This window comes from Mastomys coucha, unplaced genomic scaffold (genome assembly GCF_008632895.1).
Source record: "Mastomys coucha isolate ucsf_1 unplaced genomic scaffold, UCSF_Mcou_1 pScaffold23, whole genome shotgun sequence".
Classification (NCBI taxonomy): Eukaryota; Metazoa; Chordata; class Mammalia; order Rodentia; family Muridae; genus Mastomys; species Mastomys coucha.
In genome coordinates, this window is record NW_022196906.1 from 16,204,721 (window position 1) to 16,219,020 (window position 14,300).

The following is a 14,300-nucleotide window of genomic DNA, read 5'->3' on the forward strand; positions in this document are numbered from 1 at the left end:
CCATCCAGCCTAAGTTCAACCTGCAGTAACCTCATCCAAGACACTCCAGCTATGTAGCTCAGTTTATCAGCCTATCAGCATTCACCTGCTTATCTAGATCAAAGTTTCAGTCTTCCACTTTCCAAAATAATCCGGTCAGGGTCTGTACAGCAACTACCCTACTTCCGGACACCAACTTCTGTATCAGTTACTTTTCTGTTACTGGGACAAAGTACCATGAGCTAACCTGGCAGTGTTGTATGGTACTGGCTTTGAGGGCAGGAAGGAAGCAAGAGGCCTGAGAAGGTAGGAGGTCCCAGGAGACCACTGCATCAATCTGTGAACTCGAAGCTTGGGTTGCTGAGCAGACTTCAAGATGTTGGTGATGTGAGAGCTGTGAGATGTCTGCCAAGGACAGCTGCACACAGGAATGGAGCCAGTCTGGGGCAGGGTATGTTTGGGGGCAGCAGAGCTAGAGGAATGGGGTTAGCTGAGTGCATTGGAACTAACGTCTAACACATTGGAGCTACAGGGCTTAGTGTTTGCCCTGCTGGGTTTTCAGTCTTGCTTTGGGTTCAGTGCTTCTTCATTAATGCTTCATTCCTCCTTTTTGGAACGGGAGGATACAGTCTGTACCATTCCCTGATGGAACTGTGTGATTGACTTCTGCTTCTTAGGATGTCACAGTTGAGAGATTGCCTGAGTCTCAGAAAGGACTTTGGACTTTTAAATGATATTGACACTGCAAAAGACCATAGGAACTTTTGAAATTGGATGAAATGCATTTTGCATCATGATACTGTCGAGAGTCTATGGGGCCGGGGAGAGAGGCAGATCGTTATGGCCTGAGTGAGAAATATTCCTCATAGGCTTGTGTATTTGAACTGCCCAGCTGGTGGTGCAGTTTGGGGGGGTTATGGAACCTTCAGGACATGGAGCCTTGCTGGAGGTGAGGGTGCAGATTTATAATGGCTTCTCATTTACAGGTTGTTCTCCTTCCTATATGCTTTGAGATGTAATCTCAGGTTCCTACTCTGGTTATAAGTGGCCATTAAGGGCTCTGCCCTTGGAACTGTAAACCAAGGCACTCTTTGTAATGTAAATTGCTTCTGGCTGAGGTACTTTAGTACATCATGGCAAACTGACTAACCCAGAGACCATCAGGACAGGCAGGCCAAGGATCACCTTCAGCTTCTGTGGCCTGATCCTGCAAGGGTAAGAGTAAAGCCCAGGCCTTCCCTTCTCCACCCAAACATGCCCAGCCTGGGGTACCTGAGCAAAGGGAGTTCCTGAGAGGGCAGTCGTGCAGATGCCTCCCCAGCCCCTAGAGAGGCCTCGGGCCAGCAAGTTGACCTGCACCCAGCTCATGCCTCTGTAGATTCAAGCACACCTAGTTGGGAGAGATTGAGACAGCATTAGCCTGAAGCACACCTTCATGAGACAGGGCCTCACTATGACAAAGAGCACAGTTTAGAAGAGCCTAGTCCAGCAGGCTCCAAGGGTTACTTCTGTTTGATCTTGTTGTTTTCAACATGGAGTGTCATATTGCCCAGGTAGCCAAGGGTGACCTTAAACTCCAGATCCTCCTGCCTCTGTTTCCCCAGTGCTGAGATTACAGGTGTGAGCTACCAAGCTTGGCAATCTTTCAAATTATATTACTGATTTTGGGTGTGTGTGTGTGTACGTGTGCGTGTGTGTATGCGCCCTTGTGTGGAGGTCAGAGGATAGCTTGGAGAACTGGCTCTCTCTTCCATGTGGGTCTCAGCATTGAACTTAGCTTTCTAGGCTTGACAGCAAGCACCTTCATACAATAATCATCCCACTGGCTCATACCTGGCAGTTTTTCTTCTTTATTTTTTTGAAAGATTTGCCTTTTTATTTTGTGTGTATGTATATACTCAGGTTCACAGGCTACAATACTTTTATGGAGGCCAGAGAACAACTTTTCTGTAGTCTTCTACCTCACTGTAGGAATGCCATGAGATCTGATGTTTTAATTAAGATGTTTTTAATTACTTTTATTTTTATTTATATGTATGGGTGTTTTGCCTGCATGTATTTCTGTATACTACAAGCATGTACAGTGCCCATGGAGGCCAGAAGAAGGTGTTGGATGCAGTGAGAGATGGTTGTGAGCCACCATGTGAGTACTGGGAATCAAACCTAGTCCTTTGGGAGTGCTGAACCATCTCTCCACTCCCAGCCTCCCCAAACCCGTTTTTGAGACTGGGTCCTCCTACATAGCCCTGGCTGGTCTAGAAGCTGCTATGCTGACTAGGCTGGCCTCAAACTGCACAGAGATCCCCAACCTCTCTGCCTCTTGAGTACTGGGATTAACAGCACGCATCACCATGTTTTCTGAGACAGCCTTTCACTGAACTGGAGCTTACCAGTTCTACTACATTGGCTGACCAGTGGGCCCCAAGAATCCCCTTTCTCTGCCTCCTCCAGCTTTAAAAGGAAAAGAAGACAGGCTTGAGCACCAACTGCTCTCCCAGAGATCCTGAGTTCAATTCTCAGCAACCACATGGTGGCTCACAACCATCTGTAATAGGACCTGATGCCCTCTTCTGGTGCGTCTGAAGACAGCTACCATGTTCTCATATAAATAAAATAAATAAACTCTTTTAAGAAAAGAGGGGGGGCAGCTGGAGAGATGGCTGAGCAGTTAAGAGCATTGACTGCTCTTCTGCACTTGATCTTAGCCAAAAGGCTGAGAAGTGATCTGCCTGCTCTTCTGAAGGTCCTATGTTCAATTCCCAGCAACCACATGGTGGCTCACAACCATCTGTAATGAGATCTGATGCCCTCTTCTGGAGTGTCTGAAGACAACAACAGTGTACTTACATATAATAAATAATAAATCTTTGGGCTGGAGCAGGGGTGGGGGGACAGAGAGAGTAAACAAAAAAATATCTGAAGACAGCTACAGTGTACTTACATACAAAAAATAAATCTTCACAAAAAAAAAGAAAGAAAAGAGAGAGGGGACTCAAAAGAAAGTAGGAGCCACCTGACAACAGGTGTGGCTTCAGACAAAATTATTATTTTTTTAGAAAACTTTTTATGTGTGCATTCCTGAGTGTGTATACAAATGTGCCAGGTACCTGCGCAGAGGACAACTTGCAAAATGAGTTCTCTCTTCTACCAGCTGGGTCCTGGGGGTGGAATTCAGGCCCTCAGGGTTAGTAGCAAGCACCTTTATCTTGAGCCATCTCCCTCTTTTCTTTGTTTTTTTGAGACAGGATTTCTCTGTATAGCTTTGGTTGTCTAGGAACTTACTCTGTAGATAAGGCAGGCATTGAGCTCACAGAGATCCGCCTGCCTCTGCCTCCTGAATGCTGGTATGTGCCACTGCCACCTGGCTGATTTGTTTAACTAAAAACAAACAAACGAACAAAAAACTTCTTTTGCCATATGTATGAATATTTTGCCTTTATGTATGTGCACCACATGGATGCCTGGTGCCTGAAGAAGCCAGGATAGGGCTTTGGATCCCCTGCATCTGGACTTTCAGATGCTTGTGAGCCACCATGTAGGTGCTGGGGATTGAACTCAAGCCCTTAGGCTTGGGAGCAAGCACTTTTACCCAGTGAGCCATCTCCTTTTTTCCCTTGGGTACCTGAGATAGAACTCAGGTGGTCAGGCTCCTGCAGGAAGTACTTAACTACTTGCACTGTCTCCATGGCAGCTCCAGTTCTTTCTCCTGCCTGAGTGCTACCACTGGAAGCTCTGCTACAACACTGAGAAGTGGCCAGAGCACACAGCCATGCTGGCTCCTAAACTCTGGGAAAAGAATCTATTCTTTCACTGGGCATGGTGGCTCATACCTTTAACACTGGCACTCAGGAGGCAGAGGCAGGCAGACCTCTGTGAGTTCGAGGCCAGCTGTAGATGAGGCACAGCTTACAGAAGAAGAAGAAAGAAGACACTGACTCCCATTTCCCATGCAGAAGGCTGGAAATGGATGTGTTAATACTTGGCAATCTTTGCTCTTCTATAGCATTAGACTCCAGAAGTTTGGAACCAGTACCAGCTAAGTTCTGCTGACCCAACTTTCCATCTTCACCTCGTCTTGAGTGTCTCAGTGCTGGGTGTGACGTCTGCATAAACACCACAGCCAGCGTGCTCTACACAGAGAGATGTTGTTTCAAACAAATAAAAAGAGCAAGCATTAGATTTTTCCTAAATATTTTTCTGCATTGCCTGAAATAATCATGTAATTTTAGGGGTTTGTTCTATTGATAAATACATTACAGATATTAAACTAACCTTGCATTTTGAAGATAAATTCTCTTAGGATGATATAGAATCCTTTTTGCAAGCCCACTGTGACAGAATTTTACAGTTGGATTCATGAGGCACTAGTTTGCAGTTTTCTTAGTATACCCGTTTGGTTTTGGTAACAGGGTGTCCAGGCCACAGAGAACATACCAGGAAGAGTTTGGATCATTCTTGCCACCACTAAAACTTTATGGAAGTGGGTGTTGGGGCAAACACCTGTAAATCCCAGCACTGAGGTGGAAGCCTTCTACACAGCAAGTATGAAGCCAGCCTGGGCTACATGAAAACCTCTCTCAAAAACAGGGAAAGAAAAGAAAACAAAACAACAAAACACCTTTGGGGTAACAAGATGGCTTTGAAGATAAAGGCAGGTGCTGCCATGTCTGACAACCCAGGGTGGAAGGAAAGAACTGACCCCACAAGTCATCCCCTGACCTCCACTCCTCCAGTGGCATGGGCAGGAATGGGCACACAGGCAGAGTAAACAAACAAGTAAAAACAAATAACTTCCTCTAGTTGAGCCAGACATAGTAACCCACACCTTTAATCCCAGCATTCAGGAGGTAAAGGCAGCCAGACCTCTGTGAGTTCCAAGCCAGCTAGGGCTACATATGAGAACTTATTTAAGGAAAATAAAACAAAAACAATAACAAACAAACAAAAACCAACACTTTTTCTAGTATCCTCCATCTTGGCCCAAAATTTTCTCCATCCAGCTCCCTGCTTTCTTATCATTAAAGCTACACCATGTCTATGCACTGGCTCCTTCCTCAGCAACCTAATGGCTGCCCTAATAATTTCAGTTCAATGAACTGGTGTGCTCAACACTTTAAAGAAGCCAATGACTTCGAGGTGTCAACTTTCTCCCAAGTATCAGATAGTGAAGTCCCTTCCCCCATAGCCCTTGTTAACATCTCTGGGTTTCCTCCTGGCATCCATGCCTATTTCTCAGCCAATCATGAGATGCCTTTCAATGTCCACCGTGTTTGCAAAGCTCAGGAGGCAGACAAATGCAGATTCAGGCTTATTGGAAACACGTCCTCACTTCTGACACCTTTTAGGTGATAGTAACAGCTGCTGGTCTGAGGAAATGCAATTAGATTGGACTCAGGCTATGATTTGGAAGTACAGACCTGGCCTAGACTCTTCCAGTGAGCTGCTGGGCCCAGTGAGCCTCTGCTAGATTCCCCTAGTGAGGAGCTAGGAGTGTGGCTCAGTGGTAGAGCCCCTGCCTAGAATCCCCCAGGGAGAGGCTGATGGTGTGGCTCATGGTAGGTACTTGCTTGGTATAGTTAGATAAAAACAATCTAAAACTTTGCTTTGTAAATTGTGTTCCAGGACCTGTAAAATGTTGGCTCTAATTCAGGCCCACTGCATAAGAACCTGCACTGTAATACCCATTGGTGGCTCCGACCTGTATTAGAGTTGTGAGTATTCATGCTCATGATTCCCTAATGGTTTTGCCTCCATACCTAAGCACAACTTTGGTACAAACCAGCTATCCCAAACTTCATTCATGGAACACCAACTGACAACACTTTTGTTACTGTGCTTCTCTGGAGGTTAGCCAATAGTACCAGTAGTTATTCAAGCCACAATGTAGGAATCATTCAGCATTCACTATGTCCCTATTCAATCGATCAGATAATCCTGGACACTGCTTCCAAATCTATCCCTCTTGCAGGTCACCACACCAGTCCATGGTCTGCTCTCCTGCACATGTTTCCACCCTCAATCTTCTGCCCTGCCAGTTACTTCCTTCCATTGCAAAGGAAAGCTTTTAACAACAGGAACTAGGTGGGCTGGAAAGGTGGCTCCATTGATAAAAATGCTTGCCCTGGAAGTATGAGGACCTGAGCTTGATCCCCAACACCCACATACAAAGCCACTTGCAATCTGAGGAAGCAGAAACAGGCAGGTCCCTGAGCTCATTGCACAAGGTGGTCCGCTCCTGAGGAACAACATCCAAGGTTCACATTTGTCCTCTGCACAAACGTGTACATGTACTAACATACAACCCTGTACCCACATATGACCACACAAGAATGCTGGGTGTGATAGCACATACCTGTAATCTCAGCACTTGGGAGACACAGGCTGGCAGATCTCTGAGTTTGAGGTGAGACTGATCTATATAAACATAGCAAGTTCCAGACCAGCGAGTTACATAGGCAGGAAGATGGCCTCCAGAATCAAACCAGCTGAGTCCCAGGGCGTCTGAACTACAGTAAGGTCCTGTCTCAAATTTAAATAAATAAGAGTGAGGAGAGATAATTTAGCTGGGACAAGAACTTGCTGTTGGAACAAAGCAAACCTAATGACCTGAGTTCAAACCCTGGAACCAACATAAGGTGTATGGATAAAACTCCAAAGTTGACCTCTGACCTCCACCATGCACCGTGGCACACCATAACTAAAATAGATGGATTCTACCTGCTGTACTTTCCCTATCTCTTGTAGCTCCAGCCACACTGTTTCTGAAACAAGACAAGTTTAGTGGACTCATGGGCTTTGAACTTGTTTTACTCTCTGCCTACTAGTTACTGTCTTGGTGCTTGTAATCAAGCACTCAGGAAGCTGGAGCAGGAGGATGATCATGAGTTCGAGGCCATGAGTTCGAGGCCAGCTTGGGATACATAAAGACTCTTGTTACAGGGAAAAACACATTGCTTGCAACACTGTTTTGAAGTCATGAAATTACCTGTTCTGTTTGTGATGTGCTCAATAATTGGTTCTCTTAGGTAATACTTTTTTTGCTTTGTTTTGTTTTTTGGAGACAGGGTTTCTCTGTGTAGCCCTGGCTGTCCTGGAACTCACTCTGTAGACCAGGCTGGCCTCGAATTCAGAACTCTGCCTGCCTCTGCCTCCCAAGTGCTGGGATTAAAGGCGTGCGCCACCACCGCCCGGCTAGGTAATACTTTTTAAAATCTGTTTTTCTCATGGTTGTGTCTCCACTAGCTGGGCCAGTGCCTGGTACACGGTAAATGCCCAACACCAATCAAATGAATGTGAATAAGCAGTAAGTTTCTTAAAAACATGGGTAAATCTGAACAGCGAGATAGCGTGTTTGTATGAGCGTCGGCTGGCACGATTCCCGGTCTGAGAGTCTCATTGGAAGGTTCCAATGCCTGCCTCACAAACAAAATGTGTGTCCCGAGTCCGCTGTCCCATCTGTGAAGCCGAATGCCTGCAGCAAGAGGTGCCCAGCAACCTTTCCTCGCACGTTCGTTCCCAGTCCTGCACCCCAAAAGGTCACAGTGCCCTAACTCAGAGGCCGAGTTGAAGGTCATCCTCCCCGGCTCTACCAGGTCTGGAAGTGGACTCCCCGTGTCCCAGACAGTCCCACAGTCCTCCCACGCGCGACCCACCTACTCACGCGGCCAACCGCGGACCCGAGCCGGCTCGGTGGCACCACTGGGTGCCGTCACGTTGAGCCACACAGCTTCCGGTTACTGTCGAAGGTGACAGCAAATCAGAAAATCCTGTGACGACAGGTCCCGCCCTCAAGAAGAAATGCACCAATAGGAAGAGGGAAGACGCTGGTTTCGCCTCAGAAGCGAGCAGGCCCTGCCCCTCGCTGAACTCTGGAAGCCTGGAGACCTCCGGTGCTCCGGCGTCCGTGCGGCCCAGTTTTCTCCGCCGTGATGGTAAATTATTATTATTGTTATGGACTAGAAGCACCGCATCCGGTTCGTAGCCCAGGGCCTCTTGCGTGCTAAGCAGGCACTCTACCGCTGTCAACTAAGCCACAGCCCCAAGTCCCTCGATTTATTCCTTTTACAAAACGGGTTTTTTAGTTTGGTTGATTGAGTTGGTTTGAGTCAGGGTCTTGCAGTGGCACTCAGTCTGGCCTCAAAGTCCTGGATTCAAGAGATCCTCAGGGTTCAGCCTCCTGAATAGCTGGAACTTCAGGTGGGCAACACTGCCAACAGCTTTAACAGAATGTCAAGTTAGGTTTATTGTGTGTTATGTGCGTAAGCCTATGTGAGCACGTTCGTGTGAAAGTCTGAGGACAACTTAAGGGGAATGTGCTTTCCATGTGGGTACTGGGGATGAAACCTGGGTCATCAGGCTTGGCTGCAAGCACTTTTAACGCCCTTTAATAAAAATTTTTGAAGTTTGAATTCATCTACGTGAAATGGCCATATAAGTACAACAAGGGCTACTGTGAGAAAGGACATGCATTCCTGACACCCCTCTCTCCCTCCCCAACAGGGAGTCTAGATTGACTCTTTAGACCACCCACACTGAAGGTTGAGAGGCCTATGGGAGTGAATGTGTTGATGATTGGTCTCCCTGGGATTGTCGTATGCGTGTAATGCATACATAATAGTGATTTTATACATATATAAAATGATTGAATATAGGCTTTTGTTGTTTTAAATGCATTTTTAAACATTGTTTTATTTTTGGGGTGGTGCATGCGGTGATAATTTGCTAGAATCTATCCCCAAGTCAGCAACAAAATGCTGATTTGGGGAAAAGGTTTTGAGTTCCAGGGATTGAACTCGGGCCATCAGACTTAGTAGCACTCTACCCACTGAGCCAACCTGCCAACCCCATAAGTAGTCATTTTTTTTATATATATTTTTAAAGATTTATTTAATTAGTTTATGTGAGTACACTGTCTCTGTCTCCAGACACACCAGAAGAGGGCATCAGATCCCATTATAGATGATTGTGAGCCACCATGTGGTTGCTGGAAATTGAACTTAGGACCTCTGGAAGAGCAATCTGTGCTTTTAACTTCTGAGCCATCTCTCCAGCCCCCTAAGTAATCATTTTTAAGACAAGGTCTTGTGTAACCCAGACTAGCTTTAGTTGGTGTGCAGCTGAATTTGACTTTGATCTGATCTCCCTGCCTCTTTTGTCCTGGGATTACAGGCTTGTGCCACCATGTGTTGTCTCTATAGTGCTGGGGATACAATCCCGAGCCTCTTATATTGTATGCAGGTACTCTAAGTAAGAGGCTCATACAATATATTAGTTTATTTCTTTGGTTTTAGTTTGCTTTATTTTGTACTAGAATAGGGAAAATTAGTCATTGACTTCAGAGTAGAGAGTGCAGTACTTGCCATTGCCTGCTTTGGACAGATATTAATTAATAGGAGTCTGAGGCTCTAAACAGAGAGCCAAACAGAAGGTTGTTACGACTTACTTAGCCAGAGGAACTCAAATTCTTAAAAACGTGGTCTACACGAGAATTTTTAGTGACATTTTCCTACTTAGCTAGGTAAAAATGGCCTAAATAAGAGGGTCATACAATATATTAGTTATTTCATTTGTTTTAAATTATTTTAATTTTCAAAATAGGTGTGAGATTGATTTTGTGGTTATATTATTCCTCTGGGAGAGAGGTCAAAATGAAGGTTTTTCTGGTTACTGGCTCAAAGATAATGCTGATTTGGGGAAAAGGTTTTGTTTTTGTGTTTTTGGAAAGGGTGATTAAAATATTTACACCTTCCAGAAAACTAGATGCCAGAGATTTAAACAAAATATATCTTTTTTTTTTTTTTTTTTTGGATTTTTGAGACAGGGTTTCTCTGTATAGCCCTGGCTGTCCTGGAACTCACTCTGTAGACCAGGCTGGCCTTGAACTCAGAAATCCACCTGCCTCTGCCAGGCTGGGATTAAAGGCGTGCACCACCACCGCCTGGCTCAAAAAATATATCTTAATGATACTGAAAATTTGTCTTGAGATTTATATATACAGATAAACAGCCTTGGTGAATTTCCTCATCAGACATGCTAAACTGATCTCCTTGAACTCCTGATGTCCTGGACTTCAGCGGATCCAGTCAAGACACAGACATCAGAGACTAATAAATCCTGTGTTCCCACCCCTTCATAATATCTCAGTGCCCATGTTCAGCTTGAAGAAGTTATGAAGAGTCATCGACGCTTTGGGGCTGGAGAGGGTTATTATAATAAGTTGTCTTTCTAGGGAATGTAAAATGGTCATATTTGGAACAGGAAGGAAATAGCCAGAATTAATTGTATAGCCATAATCTCATTTAATAGAAAACCTTATAATTGTTATTAAGTTAAAGTCATACGTTCCTATTTCGTACAGAATTTATTTTGATACAAAATCAAAGTTATCTTTGGTATAAATTTCTTCTATTGATACTAATACTTAAAAGTACAGGGCTCAGACCCAGTCCTTCTTTTGCTGTTATTATAGACAGATCTGAGATGTTTAGACCTGTGAATTTAGGGCCAAATTAACAAATTCATGGCTATGAGTTTATTGTTAGGGTGATTTCAAGATTTTAATTAAAAATAGCTGAGAGTAGTTAACAGACAACAGTCCAGATTACTTTACATAGACTGTTGGTTTTCAAAAACATCAGAAATCCACAGAATGTAACATTTAATATTATTTATTAATTTGACTAGAGACCTGTCTGCTCCTGACAGCATCCCTTTCTCAAACTCAAAGAAAAATTGAACATCATTGGAGTTGCTCCAGTTGTGGCAGGACAGCCATTAGGCAAAAGTTGCCTCCTCTTCTACAGACAATACTGTCCGAAAAGGACACACTTACAGGCCTAGGACAACTTACATCTGCCGAGACAGAGTAGGCAAGTCCTTAATATTCCTGTTTCTCTTGTCTGTCAGACATTCACGGGCCAGAAGGCTGAAGACCGATGCTCCAACGTTTTAAAGTAAGGACTGTCCAGGTGTCCAGCAGTCTCTATCAGTTGGCAAAATTTTTGGAAGCTGTGTTTTGGAAGCTGTGTTTTAGAAGTTGTGAAATGCTGTGTAGCATTTTCTCTGTCCAATCACATTAGGGCAGTGACAGTCCTGTGATTGGACAGGAATAGAGAGGTGGAGCTAGAGTTGGAGGAGGAAGGAGGGTCAGGAGAGGAGAGGGAAGAGGGCCTGGAGCTGGAGGAAGAGATGTCATCGTGGAGACAGACGATGAGGATGGTCCAGACCCCATGACGTTATACAAACAAGCAGGTTTTTACAAAATAGATTAATTGGGTTAGAATATTGTCTTTATTATCTGGTTCTAAAATTATTGAATTGGCATCTTGTAAATTGTAATTTTATTATTATATAAATCTGACTGGATATTAAAGCCTTAAGAGTCATGCTTTACTTACCAGGTAATAGGCGCTATTTAGATGAATGATTGTGGGAGTATGTAAAGAGTTGCATGTGAGCAAGATGTAGCTTGCTGGGAGGAAGTGACAAAAACCCGCCAGAGCTTAGTATTGAGGCTAAACGGTACTGGCTCAAAAAACGTGGCCCAGTGGGAAATGGAGTTTGCGGGGTGGATTCTTTTTTATAATTCCTGCAACACACCTAGCCTTTTCTAGTCCAGCTAGAGCTACATAATGAGAAACCCTGTCTTAAAAGGTGTATGTGCCGGGAGGACCCAGAGGACATGTTCACATTCCCTGTCTCTTGCCATGCAATGCTTTGCACTTACTGGGCACTCTACCAGCAAGAAGACATCACTCATTGTTGAGCCTTTAAACCTCCAGAACATATATTAAGCTGAATGAATCCTTTTTTATAAAGCTACCCAGTCTTGGGCACTTTACTATAGCAACATGAAAGAGATTAATACACCCAGCCTAGGCAGAAGTAGATCAAGGGCCTTGGTTTCTCTCTGCCAACTCCCTCTTCCTAGTTAAGACTGTTCAGTGAGAGATGATGGGCATGCTACTGACCTTATTATGACCTTTTGGACTATGGCTTCTGCCTTAGTTACTGTACAAGTAGGGCACTCTAGCTGGGTGGACCAGGGGTCAGCTTAAGAGGACCAGTTACACTGTCAAGACTTTCTCTTTGCCTTTGATGGTTAACTTCTAAAAAGATTTATTATTATTATTACTTGCCATGCCCACTTGTCTACTCCAGTTTCGTCTGCAATATCGGGGGTAAAAACCTGATTAAGGACGTTATGATTTCAAAGGGAGTTTGTGCCTCCTGGGTATTCAGTCAGTCATTGGAATCTCCTAACTCAAATGTGTTCCAGATTAGTCTTTCCAATCGTCAACTTATTCTTATTTAGGCATAAAGGTACCCCAAGAAATGGGGTTAAAAAAAGGGCATTGTTTCCTGGCCAGCACAATGTTCCAATATATCCTAATTTATTACCTAGCTGTCCTTAGCTTGGAATTTCTCACAAGGAATCTGCCTTATCAGATAGGATGTCCTCAGAGTTAGCAACAGAGGTCAGGCACATAGTTAGAATTCTCAGGGCAGTCCCACAGAAGACAGAACTGTTTTACATACCAGAGAGTAATGTAAGGGCTTCCCTCACTTAGGGGCATTAGCAGGAACTAATAGATTGGAACTTCCTGGTGTTTGCCTCCAGCAGACCCAGAGAATTATCATGGGAATACCAAAATAGCCCCAGTGGGGAGGGCACCACTGCTCTTCTGCTCGCTTCACACCTGGATACCTGATCCTACCAACCTTGATGTGACTGTCACCTGCCTACCTGACTTTTGTCATTCACCCTGTTTTCAGTATGCCATATAAGCCTGGTTTTCACTTTGTGCATGGTGTTAAACTTAGACTTGAACAGACTTATTCAGATTCGAGCTTTGAGCCTCATGCAGTCTTCAGCCCCCTCGGCCCAGAGCGCTTGGGGGGAGGGGGTAGATAGGGAGGGGATGCAGCACCTGTCCAGAAGAGGTGGCTGCTTTAGACCCAGTGTGTGGCTTTAGATGTACCTCAACTGTTGAGCTGCCAAATTTCTCATTTCTCTTTTGCAATGACTGTAAAAACCTCATGCCATTTTTAAGAAATACATTCAGATTCAGCACACCCTTGTGTCGACTCTGTCATTCGCCAAATTGTTGCCCACATGACCAGAACTCTCATCCCGTGGAACAAGAGGTCCCCGCAACGAACCCTGTCCGTGGCAATTATTATTATTATTATTATTATTATTATTATTATTATTATTATTATTACTACTACTACTACTACTACTATTACTACTACTACTATTACTATTACTATTACTATTACTATTACTATTACTATTACTATTACTATTGACTGAATCCCTGACTAGCCTGGAACTTGCTATATAGACCAGGCTGGCCTTGAACTCACTGAGATCCACTTACTTCTACTTCCCAAGTACTCAGATTAAAGGCTTGGGCTACAGTGTCCAGACAGTTTTATTATCTGTGTGTGTGTGTGTGTGTGTGTGTGTGTGTGTGTGTGTGTGTGTGTGTTCATGTCCACGTATGGGTATGTGCACTTGTGTGCAGTTCCTGTAAAGGCCAGAAGAGGGCATTGGATATGAAACTAGAGTTACAGGCGGTTGTGAGCTGCCTGCCACGTGGGTGCTGAGAACTAAACTTGCTCTTGCTGGCATTGAAGGCACATTCAACACTTAAGTGCAAGCAAAAACACTCATGCACATACAACTTTTTTAAAAAAAGATTTATTTATTTTATGTATATGAGTACACTATTGCTCTCTTCAGACATGCCAAAAGAAGGCATCAGATCTCATTACAGATGGTCATGAGCCATCATGTGGTTGCTGGGAATTGAACTCAGGGCCTCTGGAAGAACAGTCAGTGCTCTTAACCTTTGAGCCATCTCTCCAGCCTGCACAACTTTAAAATGAGTAAAGGCTTTAAAATGAAAGGGTACCATGGGGCTTAATGTGTAGTTCAGTGGTAGAGTGCTTACTTAGCATGTATAAAAGTCCCTAGATTCAGTTCTCATTACTACCATTAATAAAAGAAGTAACATCCCCAGAGCAGTGATGTGGTGATGTGACCCATGTAAATGCATTTGCAACATGAGAGCTGACTCGGGTTCCTAGGACTCATGGTAGAAGGGGAGAACAGATTCCTACATGTTTTCCTTTGCTGTTTACATGTGTATCTTGGCTTGTGCTTGGATGCACTCACACAAGTATATAAATGTAATAAAAAATTTAAAAACAAATAGAGAAGGTTGAGGAATGCAGCCCTGGGTGGCTAATTTAAACAAGTGCTTTCACTGACACCTGTGCCCCTGTGTCAGTCCTACATGGTAGAGAACACAATA

The 14,300-nt window shown here is 44.2% G+C and overlaps 1 protein-coding gene and 1 long non-coding RNA gene across 9 annotated transcripts in view; one reads left to right on the top strand and one right to left on the bottom strand.

The window, feature by feature from the left end:
• Ecsit (ECSIT signaling integrator) overlaps positions 1-7,724 on the bottom strand; it is a 13,353-nt gene extending 5,629 nt beyond the window's left edge. The window contains exons 1-3 of one of the 8 annotated variants that reach the window (XM_031343786.1): positions 7,632-7,702; positions 6,332-6,498; positions 1,252-1,369 (exon numbers count right to left, since the gene is read on the bottom strand). In XM_031343786.1, the coding sequence (XP_031199646.1) occupies positions 1,252-1,347 (96 nt within the window). In that variant the 5' untranslated portion in view covers positions 1,348-1,369; positions 6,332-6,498; positions 7,632-7,702. Of the gene's footprint in view, positions 1-1,251; positions 1,370-3,261; positions 3,817-6,331; positions 6,499-7,631 lie in introns of those variants that run through there. The other 7 variants (XM_031343787.1, XM_031343788.1, XM_031343785.1 and 4 more) reach the window with 7 other exon arrangements.
• Positions 7,725-7,818: 94 nt separating this feature from the next.
• LOC116073144 lies at positions 7,819-10,109 on the top strand. Its single transcript, XR_004111692.1, has 2 exons — positions 7,819-7,910; positions 10,007-10,109. It is a non-coding gene; the product is annotated as an uncharacterized LOC116073144 (long non-coding RNA).
• Positions 10,110-14,300: the final 4,191 nt, after the last annotated feature.